This window comes from Balaenoptera musculus, chromosome 1 (assembly GCF_009873245.2).
Source record: "Balaenoptera musculus isolate JJ_BM4_2016_0621 chromosome 1, mBalMus1.pri.v3, whole genome shotgun sequence".
Taxonomy (NCBI): domain Eukaryota; kingdom Metazoa; phylum Chordata; class Mammalia; order Artiodactyla; family Balaenopteridae; genus Balaenoptera; species Balaenoptera musculus.
In genome coordinates, this window is record NC_045785.1 from 146,809,194 (window position 1) to 146,831,075 (window position 21,882).

At 42.9% G+C, this 21,882-nt stretch overlaps 1 protein-coding gene across 4 annotated transcripts in view; it reads right to left on the reverse strand.

Moving 5' to 3' along the window:
* Positions 1–21,882, reverse strand: part of HHAT (hedgehog acyltransferase) — a 358,064-nt gene that overhangs the window by 324,932 nt on the left and 11,250 nt on the right. For all 4 annotated transcript variants that reach the window (XM_036874689.1, XM_036874661.1, XM_036874679.1 and 1 more), the window contains 2 exons: positions 19,574–19,707; positions 5,726–5,793 (listed from right to left, as the gene is read on the reverse strand). In XM_036874689.1, the coding sequence (XP_036730584.1) occupies positions 5,726–5,793; positions 19,574–19,664 (159 nt within the window). In that variant the 5' untranslated portion in view covers positions 19,665–19,707. The remainder of the gene's footprint in view (positions 1–5,725; positions 5,794–19,573; positions 19,708–21,882) is intronic.

Consider the following 21,882-nt stretch of genomic DNA (forward strand, 5'->3'; position numbering starts at 1 on the left):
TCCCTTCCTCTCACTCAACCTCCCAGCCAAACTGAATGACTCTCTCAAATCCAGTCCTTAGGCCTGCTACTCCCTTCACCCATCGTTCCCCAATACCTCAGCCCTAATTTCTGTGCGTCTGGGTTACAGGCACCTTCTGTTTCTGCATGCCCCGTGAGCAGCTGCATCACTTACCTCACCGTCTCGGCATCAGTGTCCCCCGAATTCAGGGCCCAGCGAAGACAGAGCCTGGAAGGTCACAGCCTCCCAGCACCCAGCCTAGAAGCCTCTCACACAGCAGCCACTCAACGAATATTTGTTAAATGGTTCAACATAGGGCTTGCTGAGGTGTTTTTTTTTAAGTATCAAAATACAGAGGAATTTATAAATAAGTTGAATATCAAAATCTTTATAGGTAAAATCTGAGTAGCTAAAAATTGTATCTTTACTTTAGAAACGACCTCTTCTCTCTTAACATTCAAAGACATAAGTGATCAAGCTTCCCTTCTCTGATCTGATCTTCTCTTTCTGACTTTCTTGGCAGGCAATGAAAATTCCTCTCTGATTCTACTTCTGAAAGAACGTCTCATTTACAAGTGGGCCCCAATTTCAGAACTGTCACAGGAAGAGGTGTCCTCAGGAAAGAAATGAGTAATTGATTACATGTAAAATTCTTCATAATGCATTAGGCTTTTGAGAGCTCCTTTCAGCAGCAATCCATCTCCTTCTAGATTTAAATGTTTCTCTGTAGAACATTATCTCCTTGCCAGACAGGGGGAATCAACAAATCTTAGCTCTAAAGCAAAGACGTCTTCATCCATGGAAGGACAAAATAATGGCCACAGCAGCATGGACTAAGGATCCATTCTGTACCAACCACATACATGCTGGGTGTTTTATCATCATCTCTTTATCCACAATGAGACCTCCCGTTCCCATATTCCAAAAAATAAAACTAAGGCTCAAATGAGATGAATGATTTTCCAAAATGGAGCAAACTGCATTTTGAACCCAAGTCCATCCAACTCCACACCTGTGCTCTTTCCATTATAACAACTATCTTGAATCAGAAATAAAAGGAAAACAAATTCATGATAATACAACCCAACATGGAGCTTCATTCATGTCAGTTTGATTCAGAACTTACTATCTAGAAATATCAAGCAAGGAACATGGCCACTAAAAAGTTTCCTTCATATTCTTGGGACATCTAGCAAGAACACTAGGCAAGAGAAAAGGGAACCACCAAACACCGAGACAGATGGCCAGAACTGCAAAGGCATCGGGCTCGACCCGTCCCTGGCCACACACAGGTTCCCAGCGCAGGACTGCTCCAAGAGGCCACTGGAGCCCACGGGGGGAGGCACTTTCAAGCCTGGAAAAAGAGACATCACAAAACAGGATGCAAACGTCACAGCATATGTAACCTGAACACTCCTTGAGAGCTACACCTATGCAATCTCCCCCACCACAACTGGCGTCTCGGCAGAAACAAGCAGCTTTACACCAAAGGAATGATAAGACCCAAAGGTATTTCTGATTTGGGCTCTAATTCTCCCTACCATCATCAGCAACCGGAGGACCGTGGTCAGGCCCAGCACCCTTTCACTGTCCTAAGGGAAGCTTCCCCTTGAGTCACCGTCACCCTGATACGTTCGTCCCCTTTCCAACCACACTGAGCCCCTCTGGAAGAGCATCTTCTCTACCGATGACCTTGCCAAATCCCACCCATTCTGTGGAGCTCAGCTGAAGGTCTGCCCCCAGAAGCAGTGTGGGATTGCTTGTGCCCACGGTGGTCTCTCCCTGCTCTGACTGTCAACACTGTCCCACTTGGCATTCACGTACATGCCAATCCAGGTGAACTTAGGACTGATGCATTTTACGCCAATGTTGCCACCTGGCACGGTGTTACTCACTCTTTCCTGCAGTTAAATTCAGCAAAATACTCACCTACTCTGTCCCAGGCATTGAAGATACAGGACTTATTAAATCCCAGCCCTGCCCCTGTGAGATTCACAGTCCGGTGGAGGATGGATACTATAACACTGTACAAATATATTTATCATAATAGGGTATAAGATTCAATCCAAAGCATGACTGCACATCACCCTGTTCATCTCCTTCATATCATTTAGCTCAATCTGTGGCTGTTACGTTTATCCATTTACTTACTGTTGGTCTGTCCCCACTAGGAGACACTGGGACAGGAAGTTTGTCTGTCTGGTTCACTACTACGTCCCTAGCACTCCACATGGACTTGGGCTCAGAAACACATTCGTTAAAAGCTGTATTTGTGGAAGGAGATAAAAAGAGAAGCAGAGAAGTGTCAGGAACTACGAGCATTAAGCCCAAATTAAAGGTCCAGGCAATGCTTCCGTGACAGGAGATAGCTGGGCTCAGATGTGAAGTGTGAGTGAGGACCAGATAGGGAAGAGGTGAAGCATAATCCAGAGGAGGAAACAGGAGGAGCAAAGGTAAGAAATGGCCAAGTCAGTATGACAAAGCCCTTAAATATTACTGCAGGCCGGCTGTTCTCAAAGAGAGGCGGTTTTGTCCTTAGGGGGCATGTGGCGATGCCTGGAGACATTTGTGACTGTCATGACTTGGAGCAGCAGGTGCTACTGGCATCTACGAGGTGGGGTCCAGGGATGCTGCTAAACACCCTACAATGTACAGAACAGGCCCCCAAACAAAGGAGGTCAGCAGTGCTGAGGTTTAGCGACATGTAAAGGATGGACTGGTCAGAGAACATAAAAGCTTCCTTCTAAAGTTCACGATTTCTACTCATGCCTAATTTCACCTTTTGATTAGAATTTAGACCAGAATAGCATTTGCTTGCCACCTCCCATAACCTCCAAAGGAAATACTCAGAACCTATTAGGCTTTTGTTTTAGCTGAAATAAGACTTGCAGCAGACATCAATAAACCTCCTGTCACTACATACGGCCCCGGGTCTATTTCATGATCTTCACCAAGGACACAGAATCAATTTCCTTCAGCTGTTGGCTATCCACCCTGGCTCATCATTTTCCCTCTAAATTCTAGGACTCCAAACTACTCATCCCCTATGCAGGGTAATGAGATACAGAAAGATGAGGACAAGAGGTTCTCAATAGCATCAGATGAATGGATGGAAGGATGGTCAGCAGGACAGAGGAACAGAGATTTTTCAGAATAGAAAAAGTCCTTGGAGCTTTTATCTGAGCCTTGTGCACTGTTCCACAAAGGCAGGGTCGACCTAAACGTTGACACCCACTGCCTGTGCCCGTCACTACGGGGGGCTGTCACGGAGAATGCACAGAAGAGGTCACGTCCCCAGGATTCTGGAGCCTTGGCAGGGAGTCAAGCAGCTGAACGTGACGGAGTGGTGGGAGCTGGGAAGTCAGCGAAGACAAAGCCCCTTTGTCTAGAAGTAGCAACACCCAGCAGGGCTGAGCCTGCAGCAATGAAATCCACGGGAGCTCCACACCTGGCGGGGCCTGATCCTCGTTCAGCTTCTCAAACTGCCTCACAGTTGCTTCCCTTCAGCAAAAAGTCTCTTAGTCTAAAATGAGTTTGCTTATTTTTGCCCCTGGCAAACAATTCAGTATTACCTGAAATGCCTGAATTATGACTCTAAAGATTTTTTTAAATCACCATTTTTTTCTGTTGTAAGAGATCCAATAGCAGTATATTTCTGAAGAGTAGATCCCAGATATTCACAAGGGCTATCTGCTGTTGTAACCAGAGCAGGATCCAATGGGGCCTTCCCAGGACAAACATCCCCCCCCGCCCACTGTCCTCCACCTGTCTCGTCTGCAGAAAAACTGTACTCAAAGAGTAAGTTTAATCAGAGAAGTGAGAAAATGCAAAAACAAAGGAAAAAGTCAAACAAGGCAAAATAATAATAGTTTAGCCACTAAACAAAGTCAAGGACCTTTAGTTTCTCCTCAGGGGCTATAGATATATTCTGAGCCATGTCCTTTGAGCTGTTTTGCAGATACTGAAACCCCCACCAGGCGGAAGAAGTTAACTATATGCTGCCCACAAGCACGTAGACCCCAGACCAATCAGAACCAGAAGGTTGATGATGTTGACTCCTGGTTGCCTCACCACCAACCAAGAATGTCCATGAGCTGATCATGCACCTCACAACCCTCTCCTCAGCACATAGCCCCTTCCTCTTTTCCCTATATAATTTCTGGGCAAAACTTGGGGAGTTGGTTCTTTGGGACATGAGTCCACCTTCTCGCCAGGATTGACAGCTACCTCAATAAAGCTACCTTTCCTTTTACCCAACACTTATCTCTCAGTATTGGATTCCTGAGCGATGAGCAGCTCAACCTGAGTTCTGTAACACTGTTACAACTCAAATTCCACTGTGACATAAAGCTTCCCAGATTTCCTCATCTCTGAAGTGGGCACAATACCACCCACATTACACGTCTTACTAATAATCCTAAAAAGGGCTTATTTAAATCAGAAACATTTACAAGTGGATTCGATGAACGAAAATTAAATTTATATCCAACTTTTCACGGAAATGTCTGGTGAGTAGAACAACTGGGAAGAGCATCACACAGGGCAGGACATTCTTCCCAGCCCCAGACAAACATGGGCCATGTATTTAATACAGTGCCTCTGTACAGAGCCAGAGCTGGAAGAAAAGGGACAGGTTACCCTAGAAAATCAAATGGAAACTGAAGCCAATTTTCTTCAATTCTAAGTAAGATCTGCAACTCTCAAAGTAGGAAGATATCAATACAGGCAGTACCCACTTTGGAAACGAATTGTCTTCCAAAGTTCATTTGTAAGTCAGGTGCTCAGAACCTGGAGTGCAAGCATCATTCCATGTCCCAGGCCAACCAACAAAAGCTGATTAAACTTACAATATACCTGGCACACTACACACTTAGAGCAAAAATAGTAAAAAGCAATGTTGGGATATCATGTTTTAAATATATCCAAATGCCCAGAAACACAAATACACAGCTCCTCACTAGGGTTGACCTGAACCCCAAACTATGAGCTGAAGCTGGACGTCGTGTGATCCAAGTCATTACTGAAATGGGGTCCTGGAAAACTGAAAGGGGAAGAATGAGAAAAACTCTAGACTCAAGAGGAAAGGGGTTCTGGTGGGACACAGAAAGTAGTCTAACATCTTGCAATCAAAAGAGGAGGGTCTGGTACGTACCCATGACATACTCTGAAGAACAGAAGTGCTAACCGTCACCACTAGGAGAGCAACAGCGGCCACCCTGCCCGCCATCTAAGCAGGCACAATGAACTGCAGTGGAGGATAAATGGCCCACTGCCACCCGGAACCAGGGAGCAGAGGGGCGGGGGATTCCCAGCATGCTCTGCAGGGTGTGGACGGCCAGGGGCACTAGAGGCAGGAAGGAAACAGTTCCACAGTTGCCATGAGTTGGTATAGGGAGTGTCCAGGAGCCACATTTGATTCCAATAGCTATGGCTAGGTCAGGAAGGAACTTCCTAAACTGTACAGAAGTGAAATTTGCATGAACCGATAAGGTTACCGATCCACATCTCTAGTATCTTGAGAGGAGAACATGGGACGAGATAAAGACAAAGCATGGGGAATGCCTTTCTCCACACGGCACACTCGCACCTTTTACAGCAGGAAAGGTACTTAATGTCCAGTCGTTGCTGAGTACTATGGCTGGGTCAACGCCAAATACAAAAGTGATACAAAACACTGAAACCAGGTTTGAAAATTGAAAAGGTTTATCACTGATCCACTCTGTACCTTCTTTAATCCTCCAAATAAAGTGCCAGTCTCCAGGTCAAATTCTTGGTCCAGTTCCTCTTCATGTTCTGACAAGAAAAACAGTGTGCATTAGTCACGAATCCAAATGAAACCAGGCTTGGCTTAACAGGAGAGGTACCAAAGGAAACTGGAATACGTCCTGGAAAAGCTGCCCGTGGATTGAGCTACAGGCATGGAAACATGTCACGCTCCTTCATTTCTGTGACCTCAGTTCCTGGAAATACATGGTGGGGCTGATGGAAATGTCCCTTTAATTTGTCATAAGGGTCACAAAAAGAGAGGGATTAAGCGCAAAAGCTTCCAGCACAAGGAAACACAGGAGGGATGAGGGCAAATGCCCCACTTGTACAGATGGTGAAAAAAATTTTTAAACAGACCATGCCACAAAATGATGGTGATCATAGCCCTGTGATATAAAGCTAACAAGATTATTGATGGAATTGTATAATGGTAATACATATGCTTATAAGTAAACAGTACAATTGGTTTAAAACAAAAAATATTAAAAAATCTTATTCAAATACTTCCTAAGCGTGAACAATAACCAGGCACAGTGTGAAATAGCAGGAGTGACGCAGAACACGACTGGCAAGGCTTTTGCTCTCCTGGGACTTACTGTACACTGGATGAGAGAGACAAACAAATAATAAGAAATTTCAATGGTGCTGAAGAATGCCATGATATGGGTGGTAAGGAGTGCTATGGGGGCTGAGTCTGGGGGTGTCTATGTGATGTCAATAGGCATCTGGATGGGCATGGATGGAGCTCAAAACAGCGCCTCAGTTGGAGGTAAAGACTTAGGAGTCCCCAGTATAAGGGTAGTAATGAAGCCTCCAGAATGGCTGAGATCACCCAAAAGAGCACAGACTGCATAGACAAGAAAAGAAAAATCCAGTGCTCATCGGACCAACAAACATACAAAAAACACAGAGGACCACAAAGGAGCTACCCAGAAAAATCAAAGGAAAAGCGGGAGAGAGCGCGTCACTAAAACATAATCATGAAACGATGCTGGTTTCAGAGTAGGATCAAAGGGCAGATTTACACACACTAGATGCAAACATCAGCCCCAGCCTCAAAACCCAGGCAACATTGCCCCCAGGAAAAGCAGAAAAGGGAGGCTCATCGAGTACTGGGGCCCAGTGTGCCACAGGGCGCAACTCCAGGACACATTCACACTGAATTCCATAGGGTCCAGGAGGTGCTGCAGCGGTGTGTGATTGCCCTGGTCCTTTCTGTTACAGCTGCACACAGGTCACATTGTGTGTGTGTGTGTGTGTGTGTGTGTGTCTGTGTGTCTGTGTGTGTGCGCTGTACTGTACACAGACTCAAGTTCCAAGGGAACAACCCACAAACAAGCAGCAAGCTACCACAATCCAACAAAGTAACAGGTCTCCCTGAACGCTAACAAAAACAAGGGGGAAAACCTCTCTGCTTTCTTGCCTCTTCTGTTTTGGCTTCACTTTCCTGCAAAGGGCAACCTCCAGAAACAACAGAATTATGCAGAATTGAAACAAAGCAAAACCTTGAGTGCTTCTTTTTTAAAAGGGTACATTCCAAAGCAGTGAAGTTTACAAGCTAAGCAGCTGACTCCTCCAAATGAGGACACATCTCCCTCTAGTGGGAAAAAGGAATCATATGCAGACATGACAATTAAGATGAAATCCTGTCTGGCGCTGTCCAGTTGAAATACTACCTGAGACACATTTATAATTTTAAAGTTTCTAGTAGCCACACTTTAAAAAAATAATTTTTCAAAGTGAAATTAATTTTAGAATATTTTATTTATCCTAATATGTCCCAACATTATTTCAACATGGAATCAATATTAAACAATTATTAATGAATTATTTTACATTCCTTTTTCTTACTAATTCTTCAAAATTCCATGGACACATTATCCTTACAGAACATCTCAATTTGAAATGGCCACATTCCAAGAGCTCATTAGCCCCATGCGGCTATAGCAATGGACAGTATCGTTCTACACCAAAACCCTCCCTCAGCTTTTGGAGAATTCCTACCAATCACCCTTGTGTGATTTCTTGACACAAACAAATGCTGTATGACATACATTTAAATTACAACTTAAATCCATTCATGATACTTTGGTGATCACTGTCTTCAGACCATCTTGAGTTAGCTGAAATGCATTGCTATAGAATTTGGTAGAGTTCTACCAAAGTTTGGTTGAATTCTACCAAATTTGGTAGAATTTGGTAGAACGGAAGCTGAGAAACTGTAGCAGGAGATCTTTCCGTGAAGGGGGACGACCCTCAGAACTTCTCTGATTATCCTTCTTAGGTGAGGACCCCCCACCCTCACCCTTTGGACAAGAACGAGATTTCATCATAACTCACATTCCCTCAAGCAAGAGGACGCTGCAAATAGAGAGAAGCCTTCTCTACCTGAGCACTTTTCTCCACACCACACGGGCCTGACTGTGGGCAGAACCAGCCCTCTCTTCTAGGTGCCCTGGTTCCATTTCCCCAAATTCAGCGCTCCACAAAACTGCCTGAGAGCAGAGAAATTAAGCAGTTTCTGCTGATGAGCCCTCAGTACTACGTCAGCTGTTGATTCTTCCCCTGCCCTCCGCCACCAACCACCACCCAACAACGGGACACATCAAAGCCCCATTCCACCTGCTGAGTGAGAGGGTTCGCATTTCAATCGTCGCCAATGAGCTGTGGTGGTAAATCGTTCACTTAAAGCCTCTAACCTACCTACCCTTTCACCCTCAACAGTTTGATGGGAAATCAATTCCGGAGTGGGGCAGGGGTAATTAGAGGGAAGGGGAGGGAAACACACACACACACACCCTCGTCTGATACAAGCCGCTGTGGGGGACATGCACACCCAACCGTGGCCTAACTGTCCTGCTGTTTCTATGCATTTGAAAAATTCCAATCAGCTCCTATGGATTCTTTATTTCTCTAGGAAGCCGGAGGATATAGCAGACCGTGGTAGTAAATGAGAGGAGGGGAAGGGAGCCGAAAAGATGGGCTTCTAAAGACAAGAGAATTTAATAGTAAGCAACTCTCAAATATGCACAAGTACATGATCATATACAAGAGGGATGAAAAGGTGCTGATTTTTCCATGAGATTCTTGAAGTACATGGGCTCCTTCTCTCTTCTCTTCCAGTTCCCACTCAGTGGTTTAGAAATAGCCCAAGCAAAAACAAATCATATATGTAAATAGGATGCAAAGCGATATACACATAAATGACCTTCAAATCTCCCTGAAAGAGCTGTTCATCTGTGACTCCTTAGGAATTCTGGGGTCTATCAAGGCAGGCCACCAAGCACACAGTTTGCATGGGAATCCTTAGGGCTCCCTGGAGAGCCAGAAGCCCCAGACTAAGATGGAAACGCTCCAGTAAAGAAAAAGCTGTAAGCTTTGATGCAACACAGAGCAAAGGCTGGGGGAGCAGGGGGCCTGAGGAGTGAGGCGCTGTAGAGTCTAACACTGAGGGTTGCCTTCAAATGCCCTCCAGCCCGGGGCCCGGTCCCGAGTCATTGTGACAGGTTAATCACAGGCTTTAAGAAAGCAGACTCTCTGGAAGCCAACAAGCCCCTCCCTTGAGGATCAGTGTCAATCTAGGAAGAAAACACCAGTGCAAGCCTGAGAGGAAGGGGTGGGCCAGGAGACTTGCAATTCCAGTAGGAAGGCAGCGACTTGATGGTTTCCTATGACCCTGGCCATAGGTAACATGGAAAAAAAAAGATCAAGTATAACACGAAGCCCTGCCAAATAGAACACTCAGAGTCTTAGCTGCACCACAGCACTCACTATTAATGCTGGCTATCTAGACAGGCTGTCCAGACCTTGCCTCCTGCACTTGGGTCCTTCCACAAGGCTGTATTAACTGAAGGGCCCCTAGTGGTTCTGTCCATGGGCAGCCAGCTCACCTGGTTCCAAGGGCATAGGCCACCTGTACAAACACAGGACTGGTAGCCTTTGTTTCCCTACCCTGAACTGGGGCCCCCAGATAAGTACCCAGCCATCTTGCAACCAAACTCCTCTAATTACAGAAGCAAGTGGGAAAAATTACCTCCGGATTGACAAAGCCTGTCCCCCATGACAGGTTAGTATTGCATGAACGACATAAAAGAATTAATCTATAGATGAGCTGCTATATCCTTTTCTCATAAGCTGGGATTAGTGACAAGTGATAAGAACAGGCATGTAAAGGAACAAACAAAAGCCAAAAGATGCATATTCTCAACTATATTTGCATCCCACTTTAAGAACACCTATTATAAAAAAAGAAAAAAAGAAAAAAGAAACTGGAGGCAGCAATTCAAATGATTTGCTCCATATTTGCTTAAATATCAGGGCTCTCTGGTGTCACAGAGTTTATTTAGAGAAACATTAACTGCTTGTCACTGAAGATTAAAGAAATGAAAATAAAATACCTGTGAAATAAAAACTCAAATCAATGGAAAGCACAGTTCCTTTTATAGAAATGTCTCTAACTGCAAATTTTCAGGAAGATAGCTACTCCATGAAAGGTGAGCCTGGGCTCTGTAAAGGCAAAAAGATCTAGGGTGGCTGCTGTTCATCAGGAAGTAATCACAGAGAACAGAAAAAGGGTGGAATTTATAAATAAATCCAAGAGCTTGTTGTTCGAAAAAGAGAATCAACCTACCAAATAGACAAAACCTTTTTAAATTTCCTAAAACAAGGGACACACGTAGAATTCAAAACATTTTAAGAATATGATATACATCTGAAAATTTCAATGAAATCGAAAAATATAAATTACTCACACTGACTTAAGAAGAAAAGCTAAGTATACCAAGAATCCTGAAAGATACTGAAAAGTTTTCGATAAGTCTACTTCCAAAGAGACTCTGTGGCTAGACAAACTTACAAGCGAATGATATCAAACTTTGATGCTGACACTTCGTATACTACTTAAACAGTTCCATAATATTGGCGGAGACAGTGGGGGAGCTTCCCCATTCATTTCGAAAACTTAACAGAATGCTGATACTGAAATCTGAGGATGAAACAATAAAACTACAGGCCAGTTAATCTCACTTAGAAATTATTAATATTTTTTTAAACACAGAAACAAGCAGTGTATTTAAAAATAGCATAGTCACAGTAGGTTTGTTGTAGGAAACCATATAAACTATATTGGAAATATGATTACAATATCAATAGGTTGAGAAAGGAAAACTATGTAATCATCTGAATAGCTACTTTAAAAAATGGATAAAATTCAACATGTATCGCTGATTTTAAAATTTTAGTAAAAGGGAGCTAGACATATTCCTTAACATGTTTTTTTTTCCAAAGAAAAGCTTATTCAGCGTTTCACTAATGGTAAAACAATACAGGGATTTCCATTAAAGTTAGGGATAACAAAATAAGGATAGCATTCTTTTCCAACTAGTATATTGTTCTAGAAGTCCTGGCTAAGTAATAATAGATGAAGCAAAACCATTATCATTATGTGTGGATATTATCTAAATACAAAAACCAGGAGAATCAAATGATAAAAGCCAATGGAACCCTAAGAGAATTCAATAATTTTTGGAACATAAAATAGAGATACCAAAATAAACAACTTTACTATAGACCAGAAATAATCAGCTAGAAATTATAGAAAATATAATTGGAAAGTATCCCAATTATAAAACGAAGAAAAAGACTTATAAATAATCTTAGGAATTTTAACAGGGCCTATTATGAAGACAACCATGAACCTCTTTTAAGGGAAGTAACAGAAACCTTGAGAAAAAAATACCATACTCCTGGATGCAATATTATAAGATTGTCAATTATTTACAAATTAATTTCTAGGCTTACTGTAATTCTGATTAAAACCCTAATGAGATTTTTTTGGAACCTGCCAATTTCAAACATATCTCGAAGAATAAACCAGTAAGAATAGCTAAGAAAAGAATGGAAATAAAGAACAAGGAGTGGTAACTTACTCCACCACATATTCAGACATTTAAAAAGCAAAAATAATTAAAACAGCACAGTACTGATGAAAGAATTGATTGAGAAATCAATGAAACAGAAAAGACAGCCCCCATACTGTGTGTGTATGCATGTGTGCATATCCATAAAAGAATTTAGTAGATATAATAATTTAGTACATGATCAAGATTGCATTATAATTCAATAAAGACAGACTTATTAAATAGTGTTTGGTTACCTATTTGGGAAAAAAGTAATTTAACTCTTCACACTTCTTATCAATATACCAAATACATGTGAGGTGGACTGAAGAATAAAGGCTAAACTTACTGAGACTACAGTAAGATGGACATTCTCCAGTAGAAAACGTGTTAATTGGCACAGCCTTCCTGGAGAACAGTCTGGGTATATCTATCAAGAACCTTAAAAACATTCATGTAGTTTGACTCTATACTTCCTCTTCTGGAAATCCTTCTGAGAAGAACAATCAGGTACAATAAAACAGTACAAATAGATTCCTCACAAAATAAATGAGCTAAGCATTCAACTCACGAAGTTGGAATGAAGGAACAGAGCAAACCCAGAGAAACAATAAGGAAGGGAATAATCAGATAAGGGCAGAAATCAATGAATTGGAGAACAAAAAGAAACAATTGAGAAATCTAACAAAGCCAAAGCTGAAAAGATTAATAAGATCTCTAGCACAATTGATCAAAGGAAAAAAAAGTAGGAAGGAGGGAGTGAAGGAGAAGATGTAAATAACAAAATACACAATGAGAGAAAAGCCAACTAGAGAAACAACAAATTTTTTCTAAGATAAGTATTATGATCCACAATATACTAATGAAGTTGAAAACCTTCATAAAATGCATAGATCAAAATGTCGAAATAGGTACAAGAAGAAATAGAAATTTTGAATACAAATCAATAGTTAGTAAGCTGAAACAGTAGGCCATGACTTCCCTTTCCAGATGCTTTTCCAGGTGACCTCCTATCACCAATGGTTTTCACTGATGAGAATTCAACTGTTTTCATTCCAAGAACTGCATTAAGCTGATATGAACAACAAAAATACATGGCCCTCTTTTAGGCAGAGGCATTAATTCTTTCAAGGTTACTGCATGACACATTGTATCTTTCCTCAAATTAAGTGCAATCAGAGAGACATACAAGTATTTCTACATGTTCTAAACCATAAGACACAAACTTAATGTAGCAGGTTTGGATTAGCCACAATACTGCAGAATGCCAGGGGAGAGGTCACCAAGCATAGAAGATCACCACTACCACCACCCCCCACCCCCAAGCATTTCCATATGACTTTGACACACTCTGTGTAGACTCTTGGAAGAGCTGAGTGGAAGAAGGGCTGTTCTGTTCAGTCCCTGCTGTGGATTTACCAAGAGATCCCTTGTGACTAGGGCTGTTATAATCAGTCTGCTGTCCCTAATGGTCAGACCACCCTGCTACTGCTGATGGGGAAGAGAGCAGTGAATGAGACGCCTGCTCTGTGCCCAGAGAAAGCAGCCGTGTAAGTGCCCACCCGCGGCATTCCACTTAACAAATAAGTTCTGAGCCTCTAGTATGTTCTAGGCCCCATATTTGCTCCAGAAACAAACATTCCAAAAAAGTTCACAGAAGAGACAGTTTTCCCAGTGGATCCACTTCCATAATATGGGTTAAGTGGCACTTTTCCCTGAATTAGATAGTAAGACGTGGAGCCAAGAAGACTCAACATGGCGTTAAACACGCTTTGGCAAGGCAGGGGGATCTGGCTTCCATGAGCTGAATGGAAAAAGGAATAGAGAAATAAGACATTTCTTGGGAGTGGCCACTTTGGCACAGATATTAAGAGAAAAAGCCTGAAGGATAAAAGAAGCTCCAGGCTAGGGTGAGGTCAGTAATAAATCAAACAGGATGACAGCCGCTGGATCAACTGAGGTGCCGAAAAGTTTTGTATTCTCCGCAGAAGGATCCCCTCCCACCTCCATCCCAGTAGCTTTCACCACATAGGAAGGAAAAATTTTATTCCAGTGGGATAAAATTTTAAGGTTTGAAGTTTTACAGTACAATGGATAAAAGGGCTTCTCCTGTAAAGCAAGCTGCTTTAGGAAATTAAATTACCAATAAATACAAGTGGCAGAATAGAATAAAATATTGGGTCTAGAGTTGGACAAACCTGTTCCATTATTTATTAGATGTGTGGCCTTGGACAAGTTATATTTTTCAACCTCAGTATCCCCATCTGGGTAAAGAAGTATAACACCCATTGTGGTAGAGGGACTCCAAAGATGGCCACCATCAATTCCTTGTCTCCGTGTCTATGTGCGCTGCTCCAGCCGTAAAAAGCCATAGTCTTTCCTCCCCTTGAATCTGGACTGGCCCTATGATTTGCTTTGACCAATAAATGAGGCAGAAGTGACCTACTCAACTTCCCAGGTTGGGCTTTAAGAGATCTGCAGCTTCTGGTTTTGCACACATGCGATACTCCTTCTTCAAAGCCATGTGGAGAACCATGTACAGAGAACCACAGCATTCCAGTTGACAGCCTCCAGCTGAGCTCTTGGCTGAAAGCGAGTCATGTGAGTCAGCCATCTTGGACGTTTCAGCCTAGCTGAGCCACCAGATAATTGCAGCCCAGCAACAACACACAATGCAGAAGAACTGCCCAGCTAAGTCCAATCCAGATTTATTAAAAACAAAGTCTCACAGAACATGAAACTCGATCAGTGTAATCCATCAAAACAACAGGCTAAAGAAAAATTACATGATCATATCAGTAGATGCACAAAAAGCGTTCAAAAAAATCCAACACCCATTTATGATTCAAAACTCCCAGTAAACTAGAAATAGAGAGGACCCTGAGGACCCTCCTCAACTGGATAAAGAACACCCACAAAAACCTACAGCTAACATCATCCTTAATGGTGAGTAACTAGAAGCTTTCCTGCTCAGATCAGGAAAAAGGTAAGGATGTTCCCTCTTATCACTCCTTCTCAACACTGTACTGGAAATCCTAGCTAATGCAGTAAGAGGAGAAAATGAAATATAAGGTATACAGAATGGGAAGGCGGAAATAAAACTGTCTTTGTATGCAGATAACATGATTGTCTGTCTAGAAAAACCAAATAATCTACAAAAAACTCCTGGAATTAATAAGCAATTATAGCAAGGTTGCAGGAAACAAGGTTAATATATAAAGGTCAGTCGCTTTACTATATATCAGCAATGGGGCTTCCCTGATGGCACAGTAGTTAAGAATCCGCCTGCCAATGCAGGGGATACGGGTTCGAGCCCTGGTCCAGGAAGATCCCACATACCACGGAGCAGCTAAGCCCGTGCGCCACAACTACTGAGCCTGTGCTCTAGAGCCCACGAGCCACAACTACTGAGCCCATGTGCTACAACTACTGAAGCCCGCGCGCCTAGAGCCTGTGCTCTGCAACAAGAAAAGCCACAACAATGAGAAGCCCGCACACCACAACGAAGAGTAGCCCCCGCTGGCTGCAACTAGAGAAAGCCTGCGTGCAGCAGTGAAGACCCAACACAGCCAAAAAATAAATAAACAAATAAATATATATCAGCAATGAACAAGTAGAATTTGAAATTAAAAACAACAGCACCCCCCAAAATGAAATATTTAGGTATAAATCTAACAAAATATGCATGTTATATATGAGGAAAACAACAAAACTCTGATTAAAGAAATCAAAGAAGAACTAAATAAACGGAGGTATATTCCATGCTCATGGAAAGACTCAATATTGTCAAGATATAAGTTCTTCCATACTTGATCTATATATTCAATGCAACCCAAATCAAAATACTAGCAAGTTATTTTGTATATATCAACAACCTGATTCTAGAGTTTATATGGAGAGGCAAAAGACCCAGAATAGACAACACAATATTGAAGGAGAAAAACAAAGTCGGACAACCAGTACTATCCAACTTCAAGACTTACTAAAAAGCTATGGTATGCAAGACAGTGTGGTATGGGTAAAAGAACAGACAAAGAGATCCATGCAACAGAACAGACAGCCCAGAAATAGACCCACATAAATATACACAACCAATCTCTGACAAACAAGCAAAGGTAATACAGTGGAGCAAAGAGAGCCTCGTCAACAAAAGGTGCTGGAACAGGGCTTCCCTGGTGGCGCAGTGGATGAGAATCTGCCTGCCAATGCAGGAGACACGGGTTCGAGCCCTGGTCTGAGAAGATCCCACATGCCGCGGAGCAACTAGGCCCGTGAGCCACAATTGCTGAGCCTGCGCGTCTGGAGCCTGTGCTCCGCAACAAGAGAGGCCGCGATAGTGAGAGGCCCGCGCACCGCGATGAAGAGTGGCCCCAATTGCCGCAACTAGAGAAAGCCCTCGCACAGAAACGAAGCCCCAACACAGCCATAAATAAATAAATAAATAAAAATTTTTTTTAAAAAAAGTTTAAAAAAAAAAAGGTGCTGGAACAAATGGACATCCACATGCAAAAAAAATGAATCCAGACACAGACTTTACACCCTTCACAATGGACATCATAGATCTCAATGTAAAATGCTAAACTATAAAACTCCTGGAAGATAACATCAGAGAAAATCTAGATGACCTTGGATGTGGCAATGACTTTTTAGATACAACACCAAAGGCATAATCCATGAAAGAAAAAATTGATAAGCTGGCTGTATTAAAATGTAAAAATTTTGCTCCATGAAAGACACTGTCAAGGGAATGAGAAGACTAGCCACAGATTGGGAGAAAATATTTGCAAAAACATATCTTATAAAGGATTATTATCTAAAAGATACCAAAAACTGTTGAAAATCAAGTGAGAAAATGAACAATCTGATTTTAAAATGGGCAAAAGTCTTCACCTGACAGCTCATCAAAGCATGTAGATGGCAAATAAACATATGAAAATATGCTCCACAATATACATCAGGGAAATGCAAGTTAAAACAATAACAAGATACCACTACACACCTATTGGAATGGCCAAAATCTAAAACACTGACAACACCAAATGCTTACAAGGGTGTGAAGCAACAGGAACCCATTGCTGGCGGGAATGCAAAATGATATAGCCTCTTTGGAAGAAAACTGGCAACTCTTTGGAAGAAAGCTGTTTATAAAAATAAACACACTCTTAACATACAATTCAGCCATTGCTCCTTGGTATTTACCCAAAAGAGCTGAGAACTTACGTCCGTACAAAAACCTTCACATGGATGTTTATAACAGCTTTATTCATAATTGCCAAAACCTGGAGGCAACCAAGATGCCTTTAAGTAAGTGAATGAATAAACTGTGGTACATTCAGACAATGGAATACTGTTCATCACTAAAAAGAAATAAGCTACCAAGCCATGAAAAGTCATGGAGGAACCTTAAATGCATATCAAGTGAAAGAAACGAATGTGAAAATGCTACATACTGTATGATTCCAACTATATGATACTTTGAAATAGATAAAACTGGGAATTCCCTGGTGGTCCAGTGGTTAGGACTCTGCACTTCCACTGCAGGGGGCCCAGATTCGATCCTTGGTCAGGGAACTGGGATCCCACAAGCTGTGCAGTGCGGCCAAAAAAAAAAAAATTTTTTTTTTTAAACTGAAATAGGTCAAACTATGAAGATGGTAAAAAGATAAGTGGTTGCCAGTGGTTAAAGGAGAGGGAGGGATAAATAGAGCACAGAGGATTTTTAGGGCAGTGAAACTACTCTGTATGATACTATGATGGATACATGTAATTTATACTTCTCAAAACTCACAGAATGAACACCACCAAGAATGCACCCTACTATAAACTGTGGACTTTGGATGATAATGATATATCAATACAGGTTTGTCAATTGTAACAAACTGTATCAACTCTGGCACAGGATGCTGATAGTCAGGGAGGCTGTGCTTGCCAGGGGGCCCTGAGTGCATAGAAGCTCTTTGTATTTCCTGCTCAATACTGCTGTGAACCTAAAACCAAAAACAGTCTATTTAAAAGGAAAAGAACCTCACAGAACAGTGAGAGATAATAAATGGCGGTAGTTGTTTTAAATCACAAAGCTTCAGGATGGTTTGTTAGGTAACAATGGACAACGGTCACACCCATTTTATGGAAAAGACTGATGATTAACCGCTAACACCCATTCTTTCTTTCTTCCTCTATAATAAAACCCTTCGGTTTAGCTGGAAAAAAAATGGCCTCCCAACAAAAGATTACCTCCCAATATCAACCTCACAGTTGATATGGCCACAGGACTAGGTTCTAACGAACAGTACATGAAAGAATATGACATAAGCAGCTTTCAAGGTTATGCTCTAAAAAAACAGAGGGTCTGTCCTCCCCCTTCCCTTCCACGCTTCCTGCTGGGAAAAAAGCAAACATGGCAGCTGGAGGTGGAGTAACCACCTCACATCATGAGGTGGAACCATATGTCAAGGATGGCAGAGGAACACAGTAGAAGGAGCCAGGGTCATGGATGCTATCCAGACACCATACCAGCCCTGACCACAGTTATTGTGGAGGCTATATTTCTGCAGCCAAGCCTATCTTCTAAGTAACACACCATCTCACAGGGCTGCTCTAAAGATAGAATGAGACAGGGTACATAAAGTACCTAACATGCTGCCTGGCATAGACCAGGTGAGTTCCTTGCACATGGGCCCTGAGAGCTCAGAGGCTCCAGCCAGGGAATGCGACTACTTGGACAGCCTTGACCAAACAGTCTTCATCTACTTTAGATGGTCAGTCTCTCCCATGGCTTTGAGTGGGACACATGTAGAATGCGGGCAAAGCTGACCCCAGTGATTTAAATCAATCCCAGTGATCCACAGGGAGGCAGCTGCTGGGGGCACAGCACTGTCAACTGTGCTTCCCAAAACCTACCTTTGCCATTTTAAGTGACCACGATTACTTTCAGCAAACTCCCCTGCCTTCAAGATAAAGTCCAGACTCCTCAGCCGAATGAATACACAATGTCATTCACAATCTATCTCGCTCTTTGACCTAAGCTCAACTCTTACCACTCTCCCTCCACGCACTACACTCCAGCCCTACTGAGTGGTTTGGAGTTCCCAGGTCATGCTGTGTTTTCTCACACCCCAGTGGCATTGCACATGCTTGTCCATTTGCCTGCAAACACACCTCTGTCCACAGAGCCTCTGCCCCTTTCTCTACTTGGCTGACTTCTGTTCTTCCTTAAAACAAGGCTCACCATCACCTCTAGGAAACTGTCCCTGACTACGGAAGAGATCACTCATGGACCCTCCAAAATTCTTTCTTCCATTCTTCCCCAGTATGGGAAGTTTTATGTAGCACACGGCCACCAAGCTAACGACAATATTTCCCAGCCTTCCAGCTGTGGCCAGGGAACTCAGTGCTGGCCAGCTGGTGTGAGCAGAAGTGACAGGGCAATGTTTATTCCAAGCTGCCCTTAAAGGAAAGGTGGGTTCCCATGCCCCTTCCCATGGGCTGGCATGAGGACTTGGTAATGAGTCCTCTTCAACATGTGCACAAAAGCACTGTGGACAGCAGAACAGGAAGAGTAAAGCAGTCCGGGCCTCCATGTGTCTGAGAGGAGTAATGGCGAGAGAGAGAAGTTAAAGAGGCTACTGCTAATTATGAATGCAAATCACCTCCATGGCCTTCGGTAGCCATTGAATCAAACCTTCTGATTACAGAAGACCAGCCACAGGATCACCTAAAAGATCCAGGATTAGGGTGGAACACTCCACCGACTCAGGTCATTGATTCAAACTGCCCAAGACAGGAGGAAAGCAAAGCAGGGCTCAAGTCATCCTGAGCCCATGAGGCTATCTTCCTGAATCTTCCACCTCTGAGCGCTCCCTCCTCCATCTTTCTTTCCTGATACAAGTTTAGAAACGTCGGGGCCTTACCTCTGGAGACTTTGTAAACTTCATAGAAAGAATAGAAGTGGAAGCCTAGGGAAGCAAACAGGTAAAAAGACAGTTCCCATCGGGACAGCATTGCTCCTTGTGACAAAGGGCCCCGTGGCCCACGCTGAGAGTTTCTAGGAAGAGAAACAGAAATCAAAACATTAAACCATAAACATGACACTAGAGGACAGAATCTTACTTGTTCTCCCAGGGACCCATCACTATTCAAGGGGATACAGACAGAACCCTCCTCCTATCACACCTTCTCCTGCCATGACCTTATCCCACCTGCATCACATCACACACACACACCCTGCCTGCCCAGGGTGGGCAGGTCCTTCCCTATGAGCTCCCACAGCCCCCCATCTGTCTCCCATCACAGTGTACACCAGACACTTCTGTTCTCATTGCCTGCCACACCTGTCTCCCCCTGTGGAGTGGACCTTTAGAGAGTAGGGATCATGATCTCTGAGTCCCAGCACCTAGCACAGGACGTGGAATGTAGCAGGAAAGGACTACTAAATGCTCCACGAATAAATAATAAATTACTATTCAAAAGCCTGAATAAAAGAAAAGCACAAATCATCTCCAAACCTCTTCTAAGCTAACAGCATTAACCTCTTTGTTCTCCCCTTCAAATGTCATCCCATAGTTGTTTATAAGAATGGATTAATAAAACTACTCTGTCTTCCATCTTCTGGGCACTTCTTAAAAGGAAGTTAATAGCCTGCTAGTTGCCCACCCTGTATATGCAATCTCCCGTCTTACACAGTAACTGAATTTCTATCTGAACACATGGATGCTGAGCTCAACTCTACAGTGTATCCAAGTGTGGACGTTTGAACAGTTCTGGCTCTGAGGCTGTGGTCATCCCCTTCCTGCTGGGCGGAGTTGGAACAGCCACCTTTGGACCAAGAGGTAAAAGCCACATAGAAAAACAAGACAGAGACGCCTCGGTCCCTGACTGCATGTACCTCCCCACCCCACCCCCACCCCCAAAATGCCCTGAACCTCTTATATCTGGACCATTACATGAAAGAGAAATGCATTCCCAGGATATTTAAGCCTGTGCTGTTCTCGATCTCTCTGTTATGGCTGCCATGTCTATATTCTAAGTAATAAAGCAGGTAACAGAAAGTCCTAAAATGCTGCGAATTAAATGATCAGTTCCCAAATAACAAAGAGTTAACTAAATGTAAACCCTTTTACGGCCCTCATTGCTTTACTTAAACCTCTCAAATATGTCTCATTGTGGATGTCAAATTAAAACAAGAGCAAAACTTTAAGCCCCAAGCAAGCATTTCTAATATGTGACAGTAACACCAAAAATCAGAATTCACACATGAGCTCGTTTTACCTTCACAACAGCCCGGTGAAGTAGGTGGAGCAAGGGAGGTAGGCATTTACAGATGAGGAATGTGAAGCACGGTGAGGTCACACAATCAGAAATAACCGAGCCAGGGCTCAAATCCAGGTCTTGGGACCACTGGGCCCCCACCCCACTGCTCAGGTACAGACACCAGCCCCATCAGTGCCAGTTCACAGGGTTACTTGTCCTTAGAGCCTGGCTCAGAATCTGCCACACACAAACTCCTTTCTTCAGGCTACAGGGAGACGCAGCAGGAAGGGATAGAAACTTTAGCTTTTGTAATAGGGAAGAACAAATCTGACTCCATGTTGGATCTGTTTTGTTTAACTTTTAACCTTTGTATTCTATTGCTTTTGCTACAAGTTAAAAATATTGCCTATAGCCTGAAACATACAGGAGAGCCCATTCTCAAGGCTCTTACCTTTAATGGTATAACACTTTTTCATTCATATAGAGATAAAAAGTTGCAGGACAGAGAATAACATTTGTCTTGTTGGAGGTTCGCAGGAACATCATAACCATCTGACCTAGGAGGACAGCTGCAAGAACAAAGGATCCTGACACCAAGATGTTTCCAACAACCAGCCACACCCTCTCTCCTTTCACTATAAAAGAAACCTGAATTCAAATTCAGGTAAGATGGTTCTTTGGGACACTAGTCCACCATCTTCTCAGTCTGCTGGCTTTCCGGATAAAGTCGCTATTCCCTGCCCCAACACCTTGTCTCTCAATTTATTGGCCTGTTGTGTGGTGAGCAGTACAAGCTTGGGCTCAGTAACACTTTCATAAAATATGAGGTCAGAAATCAGTGGTCCTCCAACCAGAGGACCCCCCGGTCATTACCTAAAAGTTGCCAAGCCAGTCTAGTCTGAGTTTCTCCTGCAGATCTCCTAAAAAATCCAGAAGCAGCCACTCATGCTCTCAATCCCAAGCTCTCTAA